We start from the raw sequence: 25,292 nt of genomic DNA, 5'->3' as shown, positions 1-25,292 counted from the left end.
ACCTGATATGACTCCCATATAAGCAGATCTCCTGATTTTATTTCTTGTGCCAGGGCGCAATTCTTATCCGATTTGGCTGAAATTTTGTACAATGACTTTGGTCTCCAACTGCCAAACCATGTATAGCCCCAATCGGTTTATAACTTGGTAAAGTCCAAATAGCATAGCAATTCTTATCCATTATCCTTTGTTTGTCTATAAAGAGATATCGGCCGAAGAACTTGACAAATGCGATCCATGGTGGAGGGTATATAAGATTAGGTCTGGCCGAACGTAGCATTTAATTTAGTGCTACGTCTAATGCCTCTAGACATTGTGGCTAGACAAATTGGTGCGACAACTGCCGTGAGGCTAAGAGAGCTTTCTCTTTGGTCATGAGGCGGCTACCGACACTGTGTTACCCTTGTTGATTACACAAGGTTAGAAGTTACATAGACTTCTATACGGATGGTTCCAAACAAGATGACCAGCTGGGCTTTGGGGAGTACTTTAAAGATCTATAACTGTGGGTATCAAGCGGAGATCCTTGCAATTAAGGAAGTGGTGGAATGGCTAAGATATAATGTCTTAAAGACAATTGGCATTAATATCTTCTTAGACAGCCAAGTAGCCATTAAATCCCTGGAGAACGTATTTCTGAACACAAAAACCGCCCTCGACTGTCGCAGATCTTTAAACGAGATGGCTGAATAGTTCAAAATTTACCTGTTCTGAGTGCCGGGCAACAGAGAAATCCAAGGGAATTATAAAGCGGATGAGCTTGCGAGACTAGGAACTACCCTACACATTCCAGGGAAACTGGAATCTGCTAAGTTAAGCAAAATTTTCAGGACCAGGGCCGTGAGGCAATGAATGTTACAAGGTCACAAAGAGGGGGCTGTGGGCATTCCAAAACTATGTGGTCTAATCTAGACTTGAAGAGCTCTACTGCTTTGCTGCCATTGGCTAGAAAAGACGTCTCAGTCATTGTTACCGTCATGATAGGTCACTGTCTAATCGGAAAACATGCTGACTGGCTGAAGGTTGCCAGTAACGAGTTTTGCAGACGCTGTGAGTACATCGAAGTAGGAGAGACTATGTGCGTGTGTGTCCTGCACTGGCAGTCAAAAGGAGTTCCACTTTAGGTTCGCATTTCTTTGAGAACCTGTCTGATCTGGCGGATGCGAACGTTCGAAAGTTGTTGGGAATTTAAAGCGATCTGGATGGTTCAACGGTAGGAACTAGAAGACATCTTCCTTTTTCTGTTCCTGTGGCATCACAATGGACGAAAACGTCTAAGTGAGTCTGATGGCAGACTGGCACTAAGACCTTACCTAATCTACTTGTTACACATTGTGGCGTGATTACAACGTTCAGACGGACAGACACACCAACATCACTTAAGGTATGTACTTTGTATATGGTCGAAAATTGATATGTCGATGAGTTGCACCATTTTATGGTGCTGGGTATAATAACCTAACCAGAATGGGGTTTCGAACATTGTCAAGAAATAAAAGAAAGGACAACCTGTTTAAATTGTTTGATCAAAAATGCATATTTTTTATTGATGTTTTCACATACACACGGACATTAACGAAATCCCTGCATGCAATCATTCAAATACGTTTCAGTTAGGTGGTTCACCTAGAAGGTTCCAACATTCATGGGTGTCGAGTCTAACGTTACAAATAATTGTGGCGTAATCTACTTTACTCATACACACAGTCACATGCATGTGTACGTGCAAATATTTATTTAAAAATTTATTAGAATTATAATAAATAAATGATAAAATATTTGTTTCACTTCATCTGTATTTGTCGCTTTAAAACATTTGGTTGTGTAAGTATGTATATATTTTTTTTTATTAATTAATTATGAAATAATCATCAGAAGTTTCCCCTATAATACATACAACAAAAATACCAACAAAATAGACGATCTGTTGTGATTGGTTAATGGTTAAACTATGAACATTCATGTCTATGGATTGGAGATGGCTTTTTGAGGGTTCTAAGGATATGTTACCACAACCTGGACAACAGGACAACAGGTCTTAGCGTAGAAAACAAATCGGAAGTGGAGTAGGTGACTGATTAAATCTAAATACTTCTAAAAATAAAAACTGTGTTATAAGGCTTTCATGCAATATTTTTTTTTTTTTTGATTATAGCTTTTGTTTTTTTGTCTCTTGGTTTTCGATAATTAGTGGTAGGTAATTTATTTTACACAACTACATATGTACTCGTACTTATCCATAACTTACTAGACATAGGAAAATTGTATTATTAAATACATATTAAGTTAGTATAATTAATTAATTAGGTAATTGATCATGTTTAAATCGGTCGTCATCATTGGCTTGGGGAGTAGTTGAAATTTTCTTGGAATATATGCTTAAGCCCTTTAATTCAAGTCAGAGTATTGCTGGGAACGTTTGCCCCAACCGCCATGCAGTTTTTGCCAATCCTTGCTGGCCCGCTTACCCCACATGCCCTTCAAGTTATTCCAGTTTGGTTCACGCTTGCCCCATGCACCTGGTTGAGAAGCGAAAAGATCTAATATGATGAAGCCATTTTAATTTCTGCCTAATCCATTCGCCCATATGGGCCTATCTCACCTCTGAATTTGTTCCAGGTGGGACCGTTACGCCGTTTGCCCCAGGCCACATTGAGATTTTTCCAAGCCCGCTTTTCATTCAAAATACTGTCGTCTAGATCGTTGGTTTCCACGGAGTTGAGACCAATATCTTGGGTATTGGCCAGATGTTCCAATGTGGCTGCATTTGTTAGATAAGCCAACTGTAATTTGGATCTTGGATCCATGCCTGTAACAAGCACAGGCAGAATATGTTCCGTATCCATCTCGTTGGCATCAAAGTCTTGGTTGGAGCGTTTGCCCCATGAACCCTGCAAAGATTGCCAACCACTGCGTTTCTCATCGGCGCCACTTTCCATGCTCATCATATCCCCAAATTCGCTTTCATTGTCACTTACTGTGGGTATTTCAGGTGTTACAGCATTTGCAAGCACTGTGGCCATAACATTGCTGAAAACGAAGAAACCAACTATCACCTGAATTCGCAGAAAGTGATGTTTGAGATAATGTGTCGTGGGATTAAAAAAAGCAGCCATTTTGCTCAGTATGACTTTTGTGATCTGAAACAAGAAAGACAAATGTATAGGTATTAGCCTCTAAATTCAAACTGGACAATCATTAATTGTTTTTAAAATTTCTATGTTACCAATAGAATGAGTACGACCGAACCTTGATTAGCCATTACCATAGTATCTGGGGGAAATGTACACAAAATTAGCTTTGTTTCATATCAACGAATGTCTTCAAACGGCTCACAAAGTCATATCTGTGTATCAGTTAATGTGGGGGCTATATCTAATTATGGTCAGTATTTGGTGTGGGTATTAGATACTTTTTCAGCTTACCAAAAACTTGTTCCAAGAGAATTCAATTTCGAATGACAATCGCAACCCCTCGTACATAGCTGGAGCATATTAAAAAGCTAACCAAAAGTTAAAAGTCTACCTACACCATGTCGACATCAGATGGAAAATGCGTCTTTTCTTAACCCAAGATGTTATTACATATGTCCGATATGTATTAATCAATATGTAATTAATCAAAAATACACATTTTATCATCTTTAATCATGAGTTCGGTCTATATAGTGGCCCAATGCAATGGTCCGATTCGGACCATATTTGGCAGAGATATAGAGCGTTTCAATATGTACCGAATTTTACATTATGGTTCGTTCGAAACCAAATGGGGCAAAACTATATCTTGTGCCATCCTTAAGTCAGGTGTTCGGCCTATAAAACAGCCCTATTCAATTATAGTCGGATTCGGATCATATACGGCATTGATATCCAAGGATTCAATTCAATTCGCTGATTTTACCCGATTTACGCTAATTTTGTGGGAACAAGAGCTTAAATCGGAAGTTTGGTCTTTATCGCCTGGCGAAAATTGTCCGATGTAGACCATTTTCGGCTGACATATGTAGTGATCTGATAACATTTTCTGGATCATATTTGGTGAAATCGAGTAATAAATGCGACTTTTTGGGCCGAAGTCCTTAAATGAGAAAAACGGTTAATATGGCAGAATTTCGGCCGATCTGAACCATACTTTGCACGTGTATATATAACAAAATGTCTAATAAATCTTTTCAAAACGATTTCAGCGAAATATGCTATTGTAAGCGCTTTTTATGGGTCTACGACCATGCATCGGTCCTATGGAGTATTTTTCACGTATAGTTCGATCTAGCTCACCTTCGAACTTAAACTCCCTTTGGTAAAACAAGCAAAGCGTACTAAGTTCGTCCGGGCCGAATGAATCTTAGGAAACCACCACCATGGATTCTGCTAAAAATTTATTAAAAAATAAATTTAGTTGAAGTGCAAAAATTTATTCTGCATATCAACTTCTGTCAAACCGGCAAAACTTAAAGCTTCTAGGAACCGAACATGATGATGATGATCGAGAGACCGGTTAAAATGGGAGCTATATCGTGCTATAGACCGATTCAGACCGTGCTTGGTACAGTTATTGGAAGTCTTAACAGAACGCTATATGCAAAATTTCAGTCAAATCGGACGAAAATTGCGGCTACCAGGGGCTCAAGAAGTCAAATCGGGAGATCGGTTTATATGGGAGCTATATCTAAATTTGAACCGATATGGCCCAAAGACTTACATCAATATAAAGTATCTGTGTAAAATTTTTACGCGTTGGACTGCTATCGTGGTTTCGACAGACGGACGGACATGGCTAGATCGACACAGAACGTCGATACGATCAAGAATATATATACTTTATGGGGTCCTAGACGAAAATTTCGAGGTGTTACAAAGGGAATGACTAGATTAGTATACCCCCATCCTATGGTAGTGGGTATAAAAATTTTCATATTAACGAACAAACCTCTAATATGCATTAGTGAAAAATCTTGTTTGCTAAAAATAGATTGAAAAACAATTCATTGTTAGTTTTACATTTTAAAAATATACACAAGTAAAAGCGTGCTAAGTTCGGCCGGGTAAAATCTTAAATATCATTCACCATGGATCGCATTTGTCAGGTTCTTTGCCCAATATCCCTTTGCCGGCAAACAAAGGATAATGGATAAACATTGCCATGATATTGGAGCCGTATCAGGTTATGAACTGATTCGGATCATACTTGTTTAGGATGTTGGAGACCATAGTAGAAATCACTGTGCGGATAAGAATTGCGCCCTATAGAATCTCAAGAAGTAATAGAATCTCAGAGATCGGTTTATATGAAAGCTATATCAGATTGTCGATCGATTCAGACCATATTTGAATTCAGACCATAAGAATTGCGCCCTCTATAGGCTCAAGAAATATAAACGGCAGATCGGTTTATATTTGAGCTATATCAGGTTATGCACCGATTTGAACCATACTTGACATTGTTGTTGGAAGTCAAAACAAAAGACTTCATGCAAAATTTTAGCCAAATCAGAAGATAATTACGCTCTCTAGAGGCTCAAGAAGTCAAGATCCGAGATCGTTTTAGATGGCAGCTATATCAATTTATAAATCGATTTTGATCATACTTGGCATAGTAGAGGCTCAAGAATTCAAGATTAAAGATCGATTTATATGGCAGCTATGTGAAAGCACGATATGGCCCATTTATACAATTCCAACCGACCTACACTGATAGGAAGTATGTGTGTAAAATTCCAAGCGCCTAGCTTTACTCCTTCGAAAGTAAGTGTGCTTTCCACAGACAGAGGGACGGAAATGGCTTGATCGAGAAATTGAATTGGAATAACCAGCCTTGAAATTTTAATCAAGGCTGGTTATTCCAATTCAATTTCTCAGCACATCTTCTTCACTTGACTGTTGACATTCCCAGTCCAGATTATGTTATAAACAAGTAAAAGCGTGCTAAGTTCGGCCGGGCCGAATCTTATATACCCTCCAGCATGGATCGCATTTGTCGAGTTCTTTTCCCTGCATCTCTTCTTAGGCAAAACAGGATATAAGAAAATATTTGTTCTGCAATTAGAGCGATATCAAGATATGGTCCGGTTTGGACCACAATTAAATTATATGTTGGAGACTTACACAGGTCAGCCAATTCGAATAAGAATTGCGCCCTTTGGGGCCTCAAGAAGTAAAATAGAGAGATCGATTTATATGGGAGTTGTAACGGGTTATAAACCGATTCAGACCATAATAAATACGTATGTTGATGGTCATGAGAGAATCCGTCGTACAAAATTTCAGGCAAATCGGATAATAATTGCGACCTCTAGAGGCTCAAGAAGTCAAGACCTAAGATCGGTTTATATGACAGCTATATCAGGTTATGAACCAATTTGAACCATACTTGGCACACTTGTTGGATATCATAACAAAACACGTCGTGCAAAATTTCATTCCAATCGGATAAGAATTGCTCACTCTAGAGGCGCAAGAAATCAAGACCCAAGATCGGTTTATATGGCAGCTATATCAAAACATGGACCGATATGGCCCATTTACAATACCAACCGACCTACACTAAAAAGAAGTATTTGTGCAAAATTTCAAGCGGCTAGCTTTACTCCTTCGGAAGTTAGCGTGCTTTCGACAGACAGACGGACGGACGGACAGATGGACGGACATGGCTAGATGGACATAAAATCTCACGACGATCAAGAATATAAATACTTTATGGGGTCTCAGACGAATATTTCGAGTAGTTACAAACAGAATGACGAAATTAGTATACCCCCCATCCTATGGTGGAGGGTATAATTATATATATATATATAAACAAAGAGTCGTCTTCCTAATAGCATTCTTAACCACTTCCAAATAAAGTCATGACTTTTTTTGTAAAGGAGGCACATATGAATAGAACTTTTTGTTTTATGAACTTTTTTTTATCGGTTTGGCTTCAATTTATATCATGTACCAGAACACTCTATCAGCGACTTAATGTTCGTGTTTATGAAGCAACATCATGTCTAACTTAATTTGTTTAATGCTACATAGTATGCTCATGTTCTTTGGCGAAAGGAAGACATTCGAATTTGTAATTCAAGGCCTTAGTTGAAAGTCAAAGAACAACAAGAATTTATAAAGAGTTTCCAACGGGAAATGTTATTTTGAATCACCCAGTGTCTAGGTGGCTCTCACTTTTGAAGCTCTTATTCTTTGCCATTGGACAAATAGACACTACGCCATTATTAACTAGTAAAAGCGTGCTAAGTTCGGCCGGGCCGAATCTTATATACCCTCCACCATGGATCGCATTTGTCGAGTTCTTTTCCCGGCATCTCTTCTTAGGCAAAAAAGGATATAAGAAAAGAGTTGCTCTGCTATTAAAACGATATTAAGATATGGTCGGGTTCGGACCACAATTAAATTATATGTTGGAGACCTGTGTAAAATTTCAGCCAATTCGTATAAGAATTGCGCCCATTGGGGCTCACGAAGTAAAATAGAGAGAACGATTTTTATGGGATCTGTATCGGGCTATAGACCGATTCAGACCATAATAAACACGTTTGTTGATGGTCATGAGAGGATCCATCGTACAAAATTTCAGGCATATCGGATAATAATTGCGACCTCTAGGGGTCAAGAAGTCAAGATCCCAGATCGGTTTATATGGCAGCTATATCAGGTTATGAACCGATTTGAACCTTATTTGACACAGTTGTTGAAAGTAAAAATAAAATACGTCATGCAAAATTTCAGCCAAATCGGATAGGAATTGCGCCCTCTAGAAGCTCAAGAAATCAAATCCCCAGATCTGTTTATATGACAGCTATATCAGGTTATGAACCGATTTGAACCATACTTGGCACAGTTGTTGGATATCATAACGAAATACTTCGTGCAAAAATTCATTCAAATCGGATAAGAATTGTGCCCTCTAGAGGTCAAGAAGTCAAGATTCAAGATCGGTTTATATGGCAGCTATATCAGGTTATGGACCGATTTGAACCATACTTGGCACAGTTGTTGGGTATCATAACAAAACACGTCGTGCGAAATTCCATTCCAATCGGATAAGAATTGCGCCCTCTAGAGGGTCAAGAAATCAAGACCCAAGATCGGTTTATAAGGTAGCTATATCAGGTTATGGACCGATTTGAACCATACTTGGCACAGTTATTGGATATCATAGCAAAACACGTCATGCAAAATTTCATTCCAATCGGATAAGAATTGCGCACTCTACAGGCTCAAGAAGTCAAGACCCAAGATCGGTTTATATGGCAGCTATATCAAAACATGGACCGATATGGCCCATTTACAATACCAACCGACCTACACTAATGAGAAGTATTTGTGCAAAATTTCAAGCGGCTAGCTTTACTCCTTCGGAAGTTAACGTGCTTTCGACAGACAGACGGACGGACGGACAGACGGACGGACATGGCTAGATCGACATAAAATGTCACGACGATCAAGAATATATATACTTTATGGGGTCTCAGACGAATATTTCGAGTAGTTACAAACAGAATGACGAAATTAGTATACCCCCCATCTTATGGTGGAGGGTATAAAAATGATACGATACACGCTTGAACAACGTATTGAAATTATTAAAACTCACTTCGTGAATTAATTAAAAATGAGCATGTAAGTGGTCCATTGCGGCATACATGCAACGATGAAATGTTATTCTAAATAAATCAGTAGATGTTCTTACAGGAACAAAAACGGAACTAAAGCCAATAAATCAGGAGAATCGACACGATTATTTATCAATTCACAAATAAATAAAGCAAACTGAAATTTTCTACGATAATGCAAAATCTGTAATCCCAGTAACAAAAATGGCGACCGATATGGCGGACGTTGCAGGGGAACAAAGGCTCAAGGTAAAATTTAGAAAAAAGTGTTTGAATTCGCTCAATACAACCAATATGCGAAATACAATAAGGATCCCAAATGATGGCCGCATACTCTAACTTTGACTTAACAAAAGTTGTATATAATATAGTAGAAGTGTTAGGGTCAGAAAAATCAAAGCCATTTCTCTTAATATTTTCCAATTTTGGATGAAGTTTGGAAGAGATGACGCAATCTGTAAAAAGAGTCGAGAAGCTTGTTGCTAATAAACCAACTCAGGAGATTTTCCAAGTCATTCTGTAAATCAAAGACATCAGATGTAGACTCTATCTAGCTAGATTTAAGAAGGTAACGTCATTAGCCCAGTTGACAAAATTATCCAATTTCAGAGCTTTATCCAACAAGTAAAAGCGTGCTCAGTTCGGCCGGGCCAAATCTTGTATACCACAATGGATCGCATTTGCCAAATTCTTTAAATGACTTTAAATGAAATAGAAAAACACCACCTCCAAAATTTCAGGCAATTGGCTTATCCATATTCGATGAGAATTTCGTCCTCTAGAAGCCCAAGAAGTCTAATCGGAAGATCGGTTTATATAGCGGCTATATCAGGATATAGACTGATTAAGACCATACTTAACATGGTTGTTGGAAGTCAAAATAAAACACTTCATGCTAAATTTCGGCCAAACCGGATAAGAATTGCGCCCTCTAGAGGCCCAAGAAGTCTATTCGGGAGATCGGTTTATATGGCGACTATATCAGGTTATAGACTGATATAGACTATACTTGGCACAGTTGTTGGAAGTCATACCAGAACACTCCATACAAAATCTCAGCCAAATCGGATAAGAATTGAAGCTCTAGAAGTCAAGACCCAAGGTTGGTTTATATGGCAGCTATATCAGGTTATGAACCGAATTAGGCCATACCTTATACAGGTGTTCGGTGTGATACCAAAACACCACGTGCAAAATTTCAGCCAAGAATTGCGCCCTCTAGAAGCTCAAGATGTCAAGGCCCAAGATCGGTTTACATGGCAGCTATATCAAAACACGGACCGATATAGCCCATTTACAATCCCAACTGCCCTACATTAATAAGAAGTATTTCTGCAAAATTTCAAGAGGCTAGCTTTACTCCTTCGAAAGTTAGCGTGTTTTCGACAGACAGAGGGACGGACGGACATGGCTAGATGGACTTAAAATGTCATGACGATCAAGAATATATATACTTTATTGGGTCTTAGACGCATATTTCGAGGTGTTACAAACGGAATAACGAAATTAGTATTCCTATGGTGGAGGGTATAAACACATTCTAATTTCATATGGGTTGTGTAGATTTTAAAGTTTATATACCCACCACCGAAGGATGGAGGTATTCATTTTGTCATTCCGCTTGCAACACATCGAAATATCCATTTCCGACCCTATAAAGTATAAATATTCTTGATCAGCGTAAAAATCTAAGACGATCTAGTCATGTCCGTCTGTCTGTTGAAATCACGCCAAATTCTTTAAAAATTGATATACTGAGCCGAAACTTTGCACAGATTTTTTTGTCCGTAAGCTGGTTATGTTTGAAGATGGGATATATCGGACTATATCTTGATATAGCGCCCATATAGACCTATCCGCTGATTTAAGGCCTAAGGCTCATAAAATTAATATTTATTATCCGATTTTGCCAAAACTTGGGACAATGAGTTGTATAAGAGCCTTCGACATCCTCCTTCAATTTGGCCCAGATCGGTCCAGATTTGCCATATAGACCGATCTGCCGATTTATGGTCTTGGACTCATAAAAGGCGCATTTATTATTTAATTTGGCCAAAATTTAGGACAGTGAGTTGTATTAGGCTCTTCGACATCCTTCTTTAATTTGGCTCATATCGGTCTAAATTTGGATATAGCTGCCATATAGACCGATCTATCGATTTAAGGTCTTAGGCCCATAAAAGGCGCATTTATTGTCCGATTTCGCCAAAATTTGGGACAGTGAGTTGTGTTAGGTCCTGCGACATCCTTCTTCAATTTGATATATTTCTGCAATTTGACCCAGATTGGTTCAGATTTGGATATAGCTGCCATATAGACTGATCTCTCGATTTAAAGTCTTGGCCCCCTAAAAGGCCCATTTATAAATCGATTTCGCTGAAATTTGACACAGTTACTTATGTTAGGCTAAAAACCAATATTTTTTCCTACAAAATTGAACAATAACTTGTACTTATTAGACGACTCAATGTCCGTGTCGAATTTGGTCCAAATTGGACCATATGGCGATATAGGAATAAAATATGCATTTTAACCCGATTATGACAAAAGGTGGTTTCCATATATGGCATTGATCTAAATAACGTTTGCTTTCAACAAGACGTCGCCCTATGGCTCCTACAATCCCAAGAATTAAAAACGCGAAGGGCCGATTAAGATTTTTTTCTTCCATACCAATCTCCCCTCCCTAATCTCCATATATGGGTGCTTTTCCTAAATCTTAATCGATTTTGATAAAATTATGCTGCCAAACTGCTTTTATGACTACAGTAGTTACAATTGAGGTCCAATCGTAAAAAACCTATTAGTACGACATGTTCTACTCAATATCTTAAAATTTGATCAGTTTTGGATATGGATTAGATAGAACATATCCATTTAATATACTCTCGAATAAATAGGCCGGTTCGGTGGTGTAGGATATTATATAGGCGGCTGTGATTAAACTTTTGTCATTTCTGATATTGCCAGTTTCAATTGAAATTAGGCTTTGAAGTAAGTATTGATTATTGGATATTTTGTACAAAATAAAAATTGTTACTTAAACTGGCCCCAATATGTATTGGCCTACTTCACTCTCGGGAGTTTTTCCTCCATAATTTTGTGTGTAGCTAATTTGAGGTTGTCTCATTTCCTCTTGTGCTAATGAAAGTCTGAGCCATAATGGATGAGTACAAGGCTATTGTTTAAATTTATGTCTATGCCAACATGTGTATGGGAAGGTATGTGTGTGAAAAGTCAATTAAAAGTTTAGAAAAGGTAGCACACAGGGACATATTTTAAATGAGTTATAATATTTAACACTTTACTTGACTTTCCACCTCCAGCTTAACCAACTGAGATGCTTGACTTCCGTAATAATGACTGACATGACAAACCTCAACAAAAGCCGCCAGCACATAAAGAAAAATGTAACATTTAATTGAACATCTAGAAAGGAAATGACTGACAATTGTGTGCACACTTCTTGATGTTGATCAACCTGTCGAAATTTTGTCCGCCTACACTGGCAAGAAGCAGTTACCACAGGCAATTGACATTTCTATGGGCATCCAGCAACCAAATGAAATCGTTGCCTGTGATTGGTTATGAGCGATAAGAACCTTGAACTATTAAAGTGAGCATGTAATAATATTTGTTCGTGTATTCGGGCCAGCATGTGCCTCAACTCTTCCTCCGGCAGCTTCCTTGCCAGACGTCACTTGTTAGTAGCTTTAGTGTTTGCAAACCTCTTGTAATCGAAATGCACCACAATCAGCCCCATAACTTGCCATAATAATCGTTAGCATTAATTGTGGTCTGCTTATGTTGAACGGTTCTTACACTTAAAAGCATCTTTTGTTGGTGAGAGACAGTCGCACAGTGTACAGAAATAAGCTACAGATCAAGACGTATTTATAAGGTAGCCGCATCGGCGAATTGCTGCAACAAAGCACCTTTTTTGGGAACTTGAATGTCAAAAATTTTAAACAGTGCAAAGAAAATTCAATTCGCTGTGACATTTAAAATTGTCGGCAAATTTGCTTTGGCCAATCAGAGCAAGGAGAAGAATTGTTGAGTGTCAAGCTAGAAAAAACAAATTTAACAATTTTGTAGATTCGTATTAGCTTTAGAGGCCTTACCCACAAAACCACCAAGATCGCAGGCTGAAATAGTTTTCACTAAGTTATTGTAGCCAAGTAGACCAGGGTAGTTCTGGCTCAATTGCAATTGGGCTGGGATTGACTCCAAACGTGTGGATATGAGGATTCCTCCTGAATTGAGTTCGGACGATATTGACGGCAGGATAATTAGCGTTCCACAAGCAAAGGACTCAAATAGGAATATTGTGACTAGAGCTCCATTATAAAAATGATGTTTTTTGTACCCCCTTTTAGAGGCTCTTGGATATTTGAAGAGGTAGGGGTTAAAGTTTGTTGGTCACGAGGATGACGTTTTCTCTTGGAGTGTGGCCGTTCAGAGTGCATATGCATATTTGCTAATTGGGTTTGCGTAAACTCCCGAAAGATGCAGTTAGTCTTATTCACCAATATGATTCTCACTACTGAAAGGGGTCCCGCCAAGCCATTGCAGCGATTGAGGTTAGACGTGTACCATTATATAACAAACGTTTAAGAACGAAAACAGCAGCAATTAGAAAAATCAATTTGTAAAATATTTATTTTGAAGTTAATATTTTTATCAGGCGAATTTTAAAATTTAGTTCTAAACAACCATTGAGGCATTTGCCTACAATAATGATGGTATATAATTTTTGTTTTTAATATTTGTGACATTTTGAAACATTTTTAATTTTTCACCGTTTGAAAATAGCAGAAAATGTTTGCTGTTTTAGCAATAAATTATTGCTGTCCCATTTTCATAAGACTTTCTGCTGTTACAGTAAACAAGTGTGCTGTTTTTACAAACAAATTTCTTCCAGCAAATTTTCAGCCAAATCGGATAAAAATTAGAATTCCAGGGGCTCAAGATGTCAAATCGGGAGATCAGTTTATATGGGAGCTATATCCCAATATGGCCCATTTGCAATCCCCAGCAACCTACACTCATAGGAAGTACCTCACAAATATTGCCAGCATTAGGAGGGGAAAACCATCGCTGAACATTTTTTCTGATGGTCTCGCCAGGACTCGAACCCATGCGTTCTGCGTCATAGGCGGACATGCTAACCTCTTTGCTACGGTGGCCTCAGATTGTGATGTACCACTCAAAATAACAGTCCTACACTCCTCAAGCGGAACAGTCGACACATAACCAGTTTGAAAGTACTTCTTCCACGAACAACTTTGGTTTGATTTGGTTCGACTTCGAAGACGCATATGTCCACTATTCGCTACCTGCGAAGATTTTATAAACGTATTTTGAAGCATCTCGATCGAATTTTTTCAACATTTTTTCGAAATAATCGACACGGCCCTTTTTAAGCGATTGTCAATTCCTGTGGAAACCAAGATGATCAAGGTGTTCATGCAATATCGAATGCAAGCTGGTGGGAGAAATGTCCAAGGATGATTCTATCTCACGATATGTCATATAACTGAATAAGCACCACATCTAAGTTCTCTGGTACAACGGTCGTTCTTGGACGACCTTCACGAAATTCGAGCGTCGACCACACCCCCCAAGCCGCTCATGTTTGGCGACTATGGAAATATGGGGCTCAAATTAAAGGTATGTGGGAGTAGACCACGTATCTGATATCAACAACTGTCTAGCGCACGTCACACCACTATAACAACCCAATTTTGAGGGTAATGGCAATATGGGGTTTAAATAAATGATATATAGATATACGATATATTTTCCGGGCTCAGTGTTTGGGGGACCACCCCAATCCCCAAAACACCCCTAAATCAGGCATATTTACCGACCATGACAATGTGGGGCTTAAATGAAAGGTATTGGGGGTAGAGCAAGAATAGATACCCATTTTCGGAACCAATTTTCTGGGAGTCTGCCCCTTTCCCATAACACCCCCCAAGCCGGTCATGTTTGCCGACTATGGATATATGGGGCTCAAATTAAAGGTATGTGGGAGTAGACCACGTATCAGATATCAACAACTGTCTAGCGCACGTCCCACCACTATAACAACCCCCAAATAGGACGTATTTGCTCACCAAGACAATTTGGGTCTTAAAGAGAGTGGAACTAAATATTCACAGTTTTTAGGGCCAATACCACAAACCGGTCATATTTGCTGACTTTTGCAATAAAGAGTTTAAATGAGATTAGAAAACGAATTTGATATCCAATTTTGAGGGTAATGGCAATATGGGGTTTAAATAAATGATATATAGATATATGAGAATAGAGCATTTTGCTGATATATTTTCAGGGCTTAGAATTTGGGGGATCACCCCACTCCCTAAAACACCCCTAAATCAGGCATATTTACCGACCATGACAATGTGGGGCTTAAATGAAAGGTATTGGGGGTAGAGCAAGAATAGATACCCATTTTCGGAACCAATTTTCTGGGAGTCTACCCCTTTCCCAAAGTACCCCACAAACAGCTATTTTTAGTGACCATCGCAATATGGGGCTCAAATAAAGGTATTTGGGAGTAGAATACGAATTTGATATCCAAATGTAGGACCATGTATTTAGGGTATCACCCCTTTCCCAAAACACCCCCAAAATATGTGGCTCAAATGAAAGGTATTTGATAACCTATTTTTGGGTCATGTGTTTGGGGGACGCCTCATCCTGTAAACTTCTCTTAAGCCAATGGCAATATGGGGTTTAAATAAATTGTATTTGAGAGAAGAGCACGATGCTGACATTTTTTCAGGGCCAAGTATCTGGGGGACCACCTCTCCCCCGAAAACACCACTAAATCAGACATCATGAGAATATCGGGCTGAAATGAAGTATTTTAAGAATGGAGTACACCTTACATCCAAACTTAAATTCGTAGACCAATAAAGATCATATGGGATTCAGATAAAGGCACTTATATTGTTCAACTGTTAGTCAAGCGATATACTATTCTCGTAGCATGGTGTTTCACTAAAAGATCTTTAATTGTCGAAAATAAATGTTCCAAGGAAACTTTTGTGCCATATAAAGTAAAAGAAGGCGCAGCGGACCCGGGTCAGCTGGTAAATATATAAAATGGAAAAAGTGAAAGCGTTTTATTTAGCTTACGGCATATTAGGAAGTTCTGCATCCGAAGATGAGGATGCGATTTTTATCGTATTATTTGGTCGAAATGACTTCATATGGACATATAAACATGTTCGATTGAAAATGCAAAAAGTTTAATACTATAAGAGGGTTGGGGCGTTAGGGTTGAGAGCAACATTGGTGTAATTTTTTTTTTTTCAGAATCGAAATCACCATAAGTTCAATTACTGCGAGTACTACTTTATGAAATGGATATAACAAACTTTTCGTGAATCTACGTTTTTGGATCTTCACACTGTGCCGCCTTGCCAGTGTCTTGTACCCAATGGAGTATATTATTGCGACACAATTGAAAAAGTAACGATGCACCCTCATACATTGTGTAGAAGTTTGCTGAATTTCCTCAGCCATGACAAGGACTAGCTTTAATATTTAAGTTTTCTTTTAAAGCGAATTCTTAGTGTTTGCCGCTTAACTGATATTAGCATAAAGCATTTGACTTTCATGAGCTACTTAATACTCCACACAAACACACACACACACACGCACGCTTCCCACCCACTTTAGAGCAATACATTTGCCATTGTTAGCAACCACAATTGATTCATTATTGATCTGGGCATTAGCATCCTTCTTGATTGTGAATTGTTGTCAATTATGATTATCAGGGTAATCGAATGCCTGACGAATGAAGCGAAAGTAAGGAAAGTTAAACTATCTACGCGTTTATTCCAACAGATATTGCACAGTTATCTTTGAACAATCAGCGAATTGATTGCTTTAGTCGGAAGATTAAAATGATGCCTATTGCTTTGTATTACATTCCTTCAGTCCGGTTTGAACCACAACAAACAGAGGTATTTTGATTGCACCAAAGTATGTTTGAAATTGTTGAATGATTAAAAACAGTAGCACATTCACCTAGTCCAAATGATAAAATAAAGGTTGAAAAGGTTAAACGTTGGCTAGAACAACACTACCCCAGTATTATACGAGCTATTGGCACAATTGAAATGGTTCTTGCGAGGATTCGAACTCAGGTGTTCGTCGTCGTAGGCGGACATCCTATTCTCTTTCAGTACTAAACCAATCAAAATTAAAATTTCTTTCATTTGAAAGTTCAGCTTAATTTTTATACTCTACACGGTGCATTTGTTTGACCGGTCCGTCGGTGACCGGTCATAAAGCGGCAATATGGCCGCCTAAAACTTGATCAGAACGCCCATTGGGCTTTATGACATTTTTGGTTTTTAAAATAATAAAACCAGTTTCTAATATGTTTATAAAAATTCACAACGCCTAATTTTTTGGGCTTTCTGTCATATTTGTTATTGGGCATTATGTCCACCTGTATGGTGGTCATAACGCCTTAATAAAAATTGGGTGTTATGTCCTTCTGTAAAGCGGACATAATTCCCAAAAAAATATTGGGTCTTATGTCCGTTGGGCGTTATGAACGGTCACCATGTCTGGCCACCATGTCCGGCGTAGAGACGAGGCCTATTAAAATTGGAAAAAATCGGTTCAGATTTGGATAAAGCTCCCATATATATGTTGGACTGATTTGGAAAAATATTTGCAATAATGTGGTCATTTGTTAACCGATTCTATGGAAATTTGACAGACTCTCGATATTACTGGTAAATTTTAATGGAAATCGCTTCGGATTAAGATATAGCTCTCATATATATATACGAGCATCCCAGTGGTCTGCTTCGCCACCCCCGTGTTTGACAACCCCTTTTTAGTGTGCGGCTTCCGAAAATACAGATAGTCACTCAGTTTATATGGTCATGAAGTTTTGTAATAGCTTAGTATACAATTTCAGAAATCTGTCCCCTTCCGTATAGAAAGTACCAAGAATGGTAATACATCGGAAAATTCATTCGAAAATCGTACGAATTGTGAAGAGATCATTTAGTAACCCATCATTTATTACCTAATTGTATATACAGGCGAAATTTCAGAACTCTAGCTCCATCTGTAAGGAATGTTCCAAATGGCACCAAAATGTGCGAGTTGTGAATAGTACATTTAGCCACCCATCGTATATTTCCTAGTTGTAACTTCATGCTAAATTTCAGACCTCTAGATCCATCTATAAAGAAAGTACCAAAATGTGCGAATGCTGAATTGATCATTTAGCCACCCATCATATATTTCCTAGTTTCATCTGAACAGAAAGTACCAAATGGTACCAAATTGTACAAATTTTGAAAATATCATTTAGTCTTTTATCGTTTTTTCTTAGTTATACCCACATGCCAAATTTTGGGCCTCTAGCTCCATTTATAAGGATAGTACCAAAAAGTACCAATTCGTGTACTAAAATGTTCGAATTGTTTTACCTACATGACAAATTTCATACTCCCAGCTCCATCTACACAGAAAGTTCTAAACGGTACCAATAGTGGTACCAAAATGTACAAATTTTACAAAGATAATTTAGTTAGCCATCATTTGTTTCCTAGTTGTACCCACATGTCATATTTCAGACCTCTAGCTCCATCTATAAGGAATGTACCAAATGGTACTAATTGCGGCACTAAAGGTACGTTTTCTCCCGTTACCATTACTATTTTTCCATTGTTTCTTTTCACCATCATCCTTTTGAACCAGATGTCTTTTAAGTCAAGTTTCAAAATCCTACCTCTATCCATTCGCCCTGTATAAAGTTCACCCATTTCGTAGCTTTTTGGTACTTTTTTCAATAACTAAATGTACAATGTGTTCAAAAACTCTTATAGTTACCCAATTAAGGTTGCCATAATGTACCAAATAGTACCAATTGCGGTACTAAACGTGCGAATTTCCAATTTTTTTTTTAAAAAACCTTATTTTTTTCTTTATCTCTTTAATTTGAGCCAAATAACGTAATTCTAGCCCTCTCCGTTCGCGCTTGGCAAATATGTACCATTTCGTACCTTTTTGGTCATTTTTAGTAACTAAACGTACGAATATCACCAAATTCCGCCTTATCCCGTGCCTTTGACCCAAGACCAACATTCGTGCTACATTTCATGATTCTAGCTTTGGTCGTTTGGGCTGGGCGATGATCAGTCAGTCAGTCGGAAATCAGTCTGTCACGCAACTCCTTTTTATAAAGATAGATATCGACGGATTTTCACTCCTAGAGCCATTGCCAACGTATTTATTGACTTATCTTCTCAAAATTTTGTACAACGCTTTCCTTGACCACTACCACAATATCTTAGAAGTTTGCTCGAACTCAGTTCAGATTTAGATATGGCTCCCACATATATGTTCGTCAGATTTTGGGTAATTTTCAATAATGTTGTAATTTGTCAACCGTAGTTATTACAGTTTCAACATATTTGCTTGAAATTTGATACGGATTGTTTAATACCCATCTTAAAACATCCGCCGAGGTCCATCAAAATTGGTTCAGAATTAGATATAGCTCCGTTTTTGGTGTAGGTTTCCTTACTGGTTTTAGTTTAAATACGATAACGCTTAAAATGTTCAGTAAGTTTTGCCGATTTACAATTATGTAAAATGTTTTTCGTAAATTAAAGGCATTTTATGATCACCAAAATTTACTCAACTAGCAGCATCACGTTTTTTCTAAACTTAGAGGTTTGCATGCCTGCCTATGACGCCAAACGGCTGAGTTCAAATCCCGGCATGAAAATCAGAAAATAGGAAGCCCCATATCATTAGGCTAAAAATGTGAGAGAAGTATCCCCCGTTCCTTCAAGGAATGTTCATGGGATAATATGTATGCCTCAATATTTTCGATAGCAGTCAGTACCTTCATATTTAGTTATGAAACATACACAATAACTGTGGTAACACACTCAAGATTTGGAAAGATCCATTGTTGTCGGCTTTCATGGATTAATACCTTTAACTTAACTTTTGTTTGCTTACATACAACTTTATCTGCATTGATTGCACCATGTAACTTACATGGTGCACTCTATAAAAAGATCTCCATTATAATGACAATCTTTAAATTCTATTGCAAAAGCCACATTACTAGAGAATTTCGTTAAAATCGAATTAAAAATGCTTTTTTTATGAGCGTAATACTCGATATTGGGAAAGTGGTCTATATGGCAGATATACGCAAATATGGTCCGATATGGACGATATTTATCAAAAAGTTTAGATGGTTAGCAAAACTCGCTGTGCCAAAGTCATTGAAGTAGGATGAAAAATGCTCCTTCATAGGCTCAATACCCCATATCGGGAGATCGGGCGGTCGGTCTTTAAGGCAGCTATATCCAAATGTAGTCCGATTTGGACCACACTTCACAGAAATGGGATGAAATCGGATGAAAACTGACCAATTTATTGCCTCAAGATTTTAAGTCTGGGGATGGGTCTATATGGCGGCTATATATAACTAAATTCCGATTTTACGAGATCAGAAGGTCGGGTTTCAATACAAAGAATATGAAATCATCAAAAATTGGTTGGAAAATGTTTTTATACCCAAGATATCTGGGTATAAATGGTAAAAATGGTTGGGTATAAATGGGTAAATTCCGGAATGGGTAAATTTACCCAATTTATCAGGTAAATACCTTTTGGGTATTTTCCCCTCGCCCATCTCTACACATTACGAATCATTAGGCTTTGATTTTATGGTATGACCATATTTGAACACAGTGATTGAAAAGATTTTGTCGCATTTAAATTTCATTAAAATCCTTTTCAACATTATTGTTGTGAAAATCCATAAGGCGTTAAAGGAGGCTGTTCAAATTATCGGTTACTTCATGCGGAAAATCTAGGAAATTTTTCAAAACTGTACGTGATTTAAATGTTTGAGTGTGTGATCACTACCCTAACTAAAGATGACTAAAGACTTGGGCGAACCTTAATGGAAGGAATGGTAAACAATATGTTACCAAAAGAGCGAAACAGTGGATTTGAGGAATTGATGTATACGTTCAAAAATTTTGTTTAGGGAAATTATGATATAGCAAAATGGGTAAATGGGTTCCTTTTGGCTTCCCAAAATAGAAATAAAATTCAAATATGTAAGAAAACTTAAAGAATCACGGATCTGTTTGAAATCACGCTACAGTCTTTAAAAATAGAGATATTGAGCTGAAATTAAAAAAATAGAGAGCTGAAATTTTGCACAGATTCTTTTTTAGTCCATAAGCAGGTTAAGTTCGAAGGTGAGCTATATCGGACTATATTTTGATATAGCCCCCATATAGACCGATCCGCCGATTCAGGATCTTAGGCCCATAAAAGTCACATTTATTATCCGATTTTGCTGAAATTTGGGACAGTGAGTAATGTTAGACCATTCGACATCCTTCTTCAATTGGGCTCAGATCGGTCCAGATTTGGACATAGCTGCTATATAGACCGATCCTCCGATTTAGGGTCTTAGGCCCATAAAAGCCACATTTATTATCCGATTTTGATGAAATTGTGGGACAGTGGGTTGTGTAAGGCCCTTCCACATCCTCCTTTAATTTGGCTCAGATCGGTCCAGATTTGGATATAGCTGTCATATAGTCATAAAAGCCACATTTATTATCCGATTTTGCCGAAATTTGGGACAATGCTTTGTAATGGCTTGGGTAAAGAAAAAAGTGGAAGTAAGTCTGTCACTTTTAAAAAGACGGAGAACACGGAAACAGGCAGCACATACGTCACTGATAAAAGCAATTCAGATCCAAATATAAAAAAGCAAGTGCAAAAAAACATGGGAGTATATTTATGCCGATCAACAAAACTTGCTTGCTTTGGCGTCATATGGCACTCATCTGAGTGGTGTTCATTGCAAACAACACACGATGTCCGTCGACCAAATTGACAATCAAATGCACTGAAGGATTACTAAAACGTTTGCGCATCTCTCTCTGGGTCTATTTCTAGCTAACTTTGTTTTAATTTCGCATGCGATAAAGACAATTGCTTTGGCCAAAGTGGCTATTGAGTGCCAAATTTTGGGTCTCATAGCTTTCGTCAAAATGAGAATTTTATTCCGTCCTTTTTCTACTGGATCTTAATCGTCGACATACTACACATTTTTGACAATAATAATGAATAACACATGGCGTGTCATGATGACGTAACTTTATTTTAAAGTGGTACTAAGACAAAATATTGAAGTTCGATATAGATCTGTATACCCTTTACAACATAATGCGGTTTTACTTATTTTTTCATTCCGTTTACATCACACCAAAGTATTGATCTGATCAAAATATTGATCAATGTATATATATTTTTGTTCCTCGTAGTATTCTAAGTCGAATTATCCATGTCCACCCGTCTGTCTGTCAAAAACACGCTAACTATGAAAGGAATAAAGCTACGCGCCTGAAATTTTGCACAAATACTTCCTGTTTGTGTAGGTCAGTAGGGATTGTAAATGATCCATATGGGTCCATATTTGATACAGCTGCCATATAAGCCGATCTCGGATCTTGATTTCTTGAGCCTCTAGAGGGCGTTATTATTGTTCGATTCGGCTGGAATTTTGCACGAGGTATTTTCTTTTGATTTCTAACAACTGCTTCAAGTCTGATTCAAATCGGTCTCAAAGCCGATATAGCTGTGATTTAAATCAATCTTCAGTTTTAACTTTTTGAGCCTGTAGAAGGAACAATTTCCACCCGAGGTTACTGAACTTTTGCACTTAATGTTTGGCTATGACTTCCATCAACGGCGGCCTAAATTTGACTTTAACCTGATATAGCTGCTATATAAACCAAACCCGGATTTTTACTTCTTGAGCCTCTAGAGAGCGCTATTCGTATTCCATTTGGCTGAAATTTTGCATGAGGTGTTTTGTTTTGACTTCTAACATCTGTGCGAATTATGGTCCAAATTGGTTTATAACATGATATATTTTACATATAAACCGATATCCCGATTTTACTTCGTGAGCCTCTAGAAGGCGCAATTATAACCTGATTTGGCTGAAGTTTTGAACGTGGTATTTTTATACCCTCCACCACAGGATGGGGGTATACTAATTTCGTCATTCTGTTTGTAACACCTCGAAATATGCGTCTAAGACTATATATACTCTTGATCGTCATGTCATTTTAAGTCGTTCTAGCCATGTCCGTCTGTCAGTCCGTCCATCTATCCGTCGAAAGAACCCTAACTTTCGAAGGAGTAAAGCTAGCCGCTTAGCTGAAAGCTACCGGGCGCGTCCACAGTTTGCGGATGGTGGAAAGCTCCGTTTTTATGCGGAGTAGCTGCAAATGCGGCCGCGGGCAGTCAGCGATTTTCGAGAGAAGAGTCTCAGTGAGGAGTCAGGTGGCACTGGCTCTTAACTAAATACTGAGTGCCAATGATACTCGAGATGACAAGGCGAGTTATTGGCGCCTCCAAATAACCAAAGGCCAACATCAGCGTCTGTTCCCAGGTTAGGGGCGGCTGGCGGCGAGCGTCGGATCTTGGAGCAAGCGGCTCGCCACAACGAGGGATACATGCAATCCCACAAACCCATGCGGTTGGGGCGCTGGGCCAGTAACCCGTCCCCGGAAAACATAGAACTACTATGAAAAACAAAGGAATAGTAAAAACGAATAGTAGTAAAAGCTAGCCGCTTGAAATTTTGCACAAATACTTTTTATTATTGTAGGTCGGTTGGGATTGTAAATGGGACAAATCGGTCCATGTTTTGATATAGCTGCCAACCCATCTTCTCGTCCGATTTGACTGAAATTCTGCACGTGGTGTTTTGGTATCACTTCCAACACCTGTGTTAATTTTGCTTCAAATCGGTCCATGTTTTGATATAGCTGCCATATAAACCGATCTTGGGTCTTGACTTCTTGAGCCTCTAGAGGGCGCAATTCTCGTCCGATTTGACCGAAATTCTACACGTAGTGTTTTGGCATGACTTCCAGCAACTATGTTAAGTATGATTTAAATCGGCTCATAAACTGGTATAGCTGTCACATAAACCGATCTTGGATCTTGATTTCTTGAGCCCATAGAGCGCATGAAATTTTGCATGAAGTGTTCCGTTATGGCATCCAATAACTGAGCTAAGCATGGTGCAAATCGGTACATAACCTGATATAGCTGCTATATAAACCGATCTGGGATCTTGACTTCTTGATCCTCTAGAGGGCGCAATTCTCATCCGATTTGGCAGATATTTTGTACAATGGCTTCCCGATTTAGCTTCTTGAGCCCCTACAAGGCGCAATTCTTATCCGAATGAACTGAAATATTACACAATGATTCTACAATGTTCAGCATTCATTTATGGTCAGAATTGAACCATAACTTGATATTGTTCCAATAACATAGCAATTATTTTCTTTTATCCTTTGTTTGCCTAAAAAGAGATACCGCGCATAGAACTCGACAAATGCGATCCATGGTGGAGGGTATATAAGATTCGGCCCGGCCGAATTAGCATGCTCTTACTTGTTATGACTTTTTTATAGTCATAACAAGTACGGCCCTACAACCGTGCAAATTATGGTTCAAGTTGGGCTATAACCTGATATAGCTGCCTAATAAACCGATTTCAGATTGCGACTTCTTAAGCACAATTCTTATTCGATTTGGCTGAAATTACCTGATAAAGCTACTGTATACACCGTTCGCCCGATTTTTTTTCTTGAGCCTCTAGAGGGCGCAATTATTATCCAGTTTTGACGTGGTATTTTTCATCCATATTAGAGGGTATATAAGATTCAACCCGGTCGTTCTAATCGCGCTTTTGCTTGTTTCTACAGAAATCTTTAGTTTGCAGATGTTAAAACCACTGTGATACAAAAACCAAGTCCAAATATAGACAGGATTTGTATTGAATTATAATTTATCTTACCACAAAGGGGACAAATAATTCTGAGCACGATTCAAACAATGTTAGGTTTATTTGCCTATTCAATTTTAGGAATTTGCAATGGTCTTTTTTATCGACACAAAGTGGGCTCAGAATAGAGACATTATGCACAGCATCATCACCAACAGAAAAAGACATGTCTTTGAGAAAGCTGTGAAAAGGTTACGTGAAGGCCACCACAAAAGAAAAAAAAATGAAAAAAAATCAAACAAGGGGTGTTATGCGAATGAGCAACAGCAACAAGCATCTGAATTATACGAAAAACGCATAGAAGGAAATCAACAGTTTCCTTGTCCTACGTACATTCTAATGGCGGTGGCATGGGGTTGGCATGTACAAATATTGATACAAGTGTTTGGTTTACCAGTTTTCACGCAACGTGCGTGTATTTTAGACAAGGGCTTCTGACACCCCCTCACACCCCTCACATTACACAGAAAAATAAAAAAAGTATTTGCAAGCCTCCCCGAAAATGAAATTGAATTCAAATGTATTCGATGTTCGAATACAGCACCCACTTCAAGTTGAACAAATTGTCCAAGATCAAGAGGCGTCATCGTTGGTTAACAGTGTTTGCTTTCACACTTAAGCTACGGAGACGCACACACACACACACACACACACACACTATATCGTTTACAAATTTATTTGGTTAAGTTTAATTTAAATTCCTTTTGTCGAAAGTATTTGCTAGTGTTGATTAATGTCCTCCCAATGATTTTTCAAAGAGCAGCAGAGATA

The 25,292-nt window shown here is 38.2% G+C and overlaps 1 protein-coding gene across 4 annotated transcripts in view; it reads right to left on the bottom strand.

Moving 5' to 3' along the window:
- Window positions 1-1,512: 1,512 nt before the first annotated feature.
- LOC106092133 (allatostatins MIP) overlaps window positions 1,513-25,292 on the bottom strand; it is a 79,143-nt gene continuing 55,363 nt past the window's right edge. For 3 of the 4 annotated variants that reach the window (XM_013258905.2, XM_013258906.2, XM_013258908.2), the window contains exons 2-3: window positions 2,603-3,140; window positions 1,513-2,540 (exon numbers count right to left, since the gene is read on the bottom strand). In XM_013258905.2, the coding sequence (XP_013114359.2) occupies window positions 2,389-2,540; window positions 2,603-3,116 (666 nt within the window). In that variant the 5' untranslated portion in view covers window positions 3,117-3,140 and the 3' untranslated portion in view covers window positions 1,513-2,388. The remainder of the gene's footprint in view (window positions 2,541-2,602; window positions 3,141-25,292) is intronic. The other variant, XM_059360439.1, reaches the window with a different exon arrangement.

This window comes from Stomoxys calcitrans, chromosome 1, assembly GCF_963082655.1.
Source record: "Stomoxys calcitrans chromosome 1, idStoCalc2.1, whole genome shotgun sequence".
Lineage (NCBI taxonomy): Eukaryota > Metazoa > Arthropoda > Insecta > Diptera > Muscidae > Stomoxys > Stomoxys calcitrans.
This window is presented reverse-complemented; position numbering and strand designations above follow the sequence as displayed.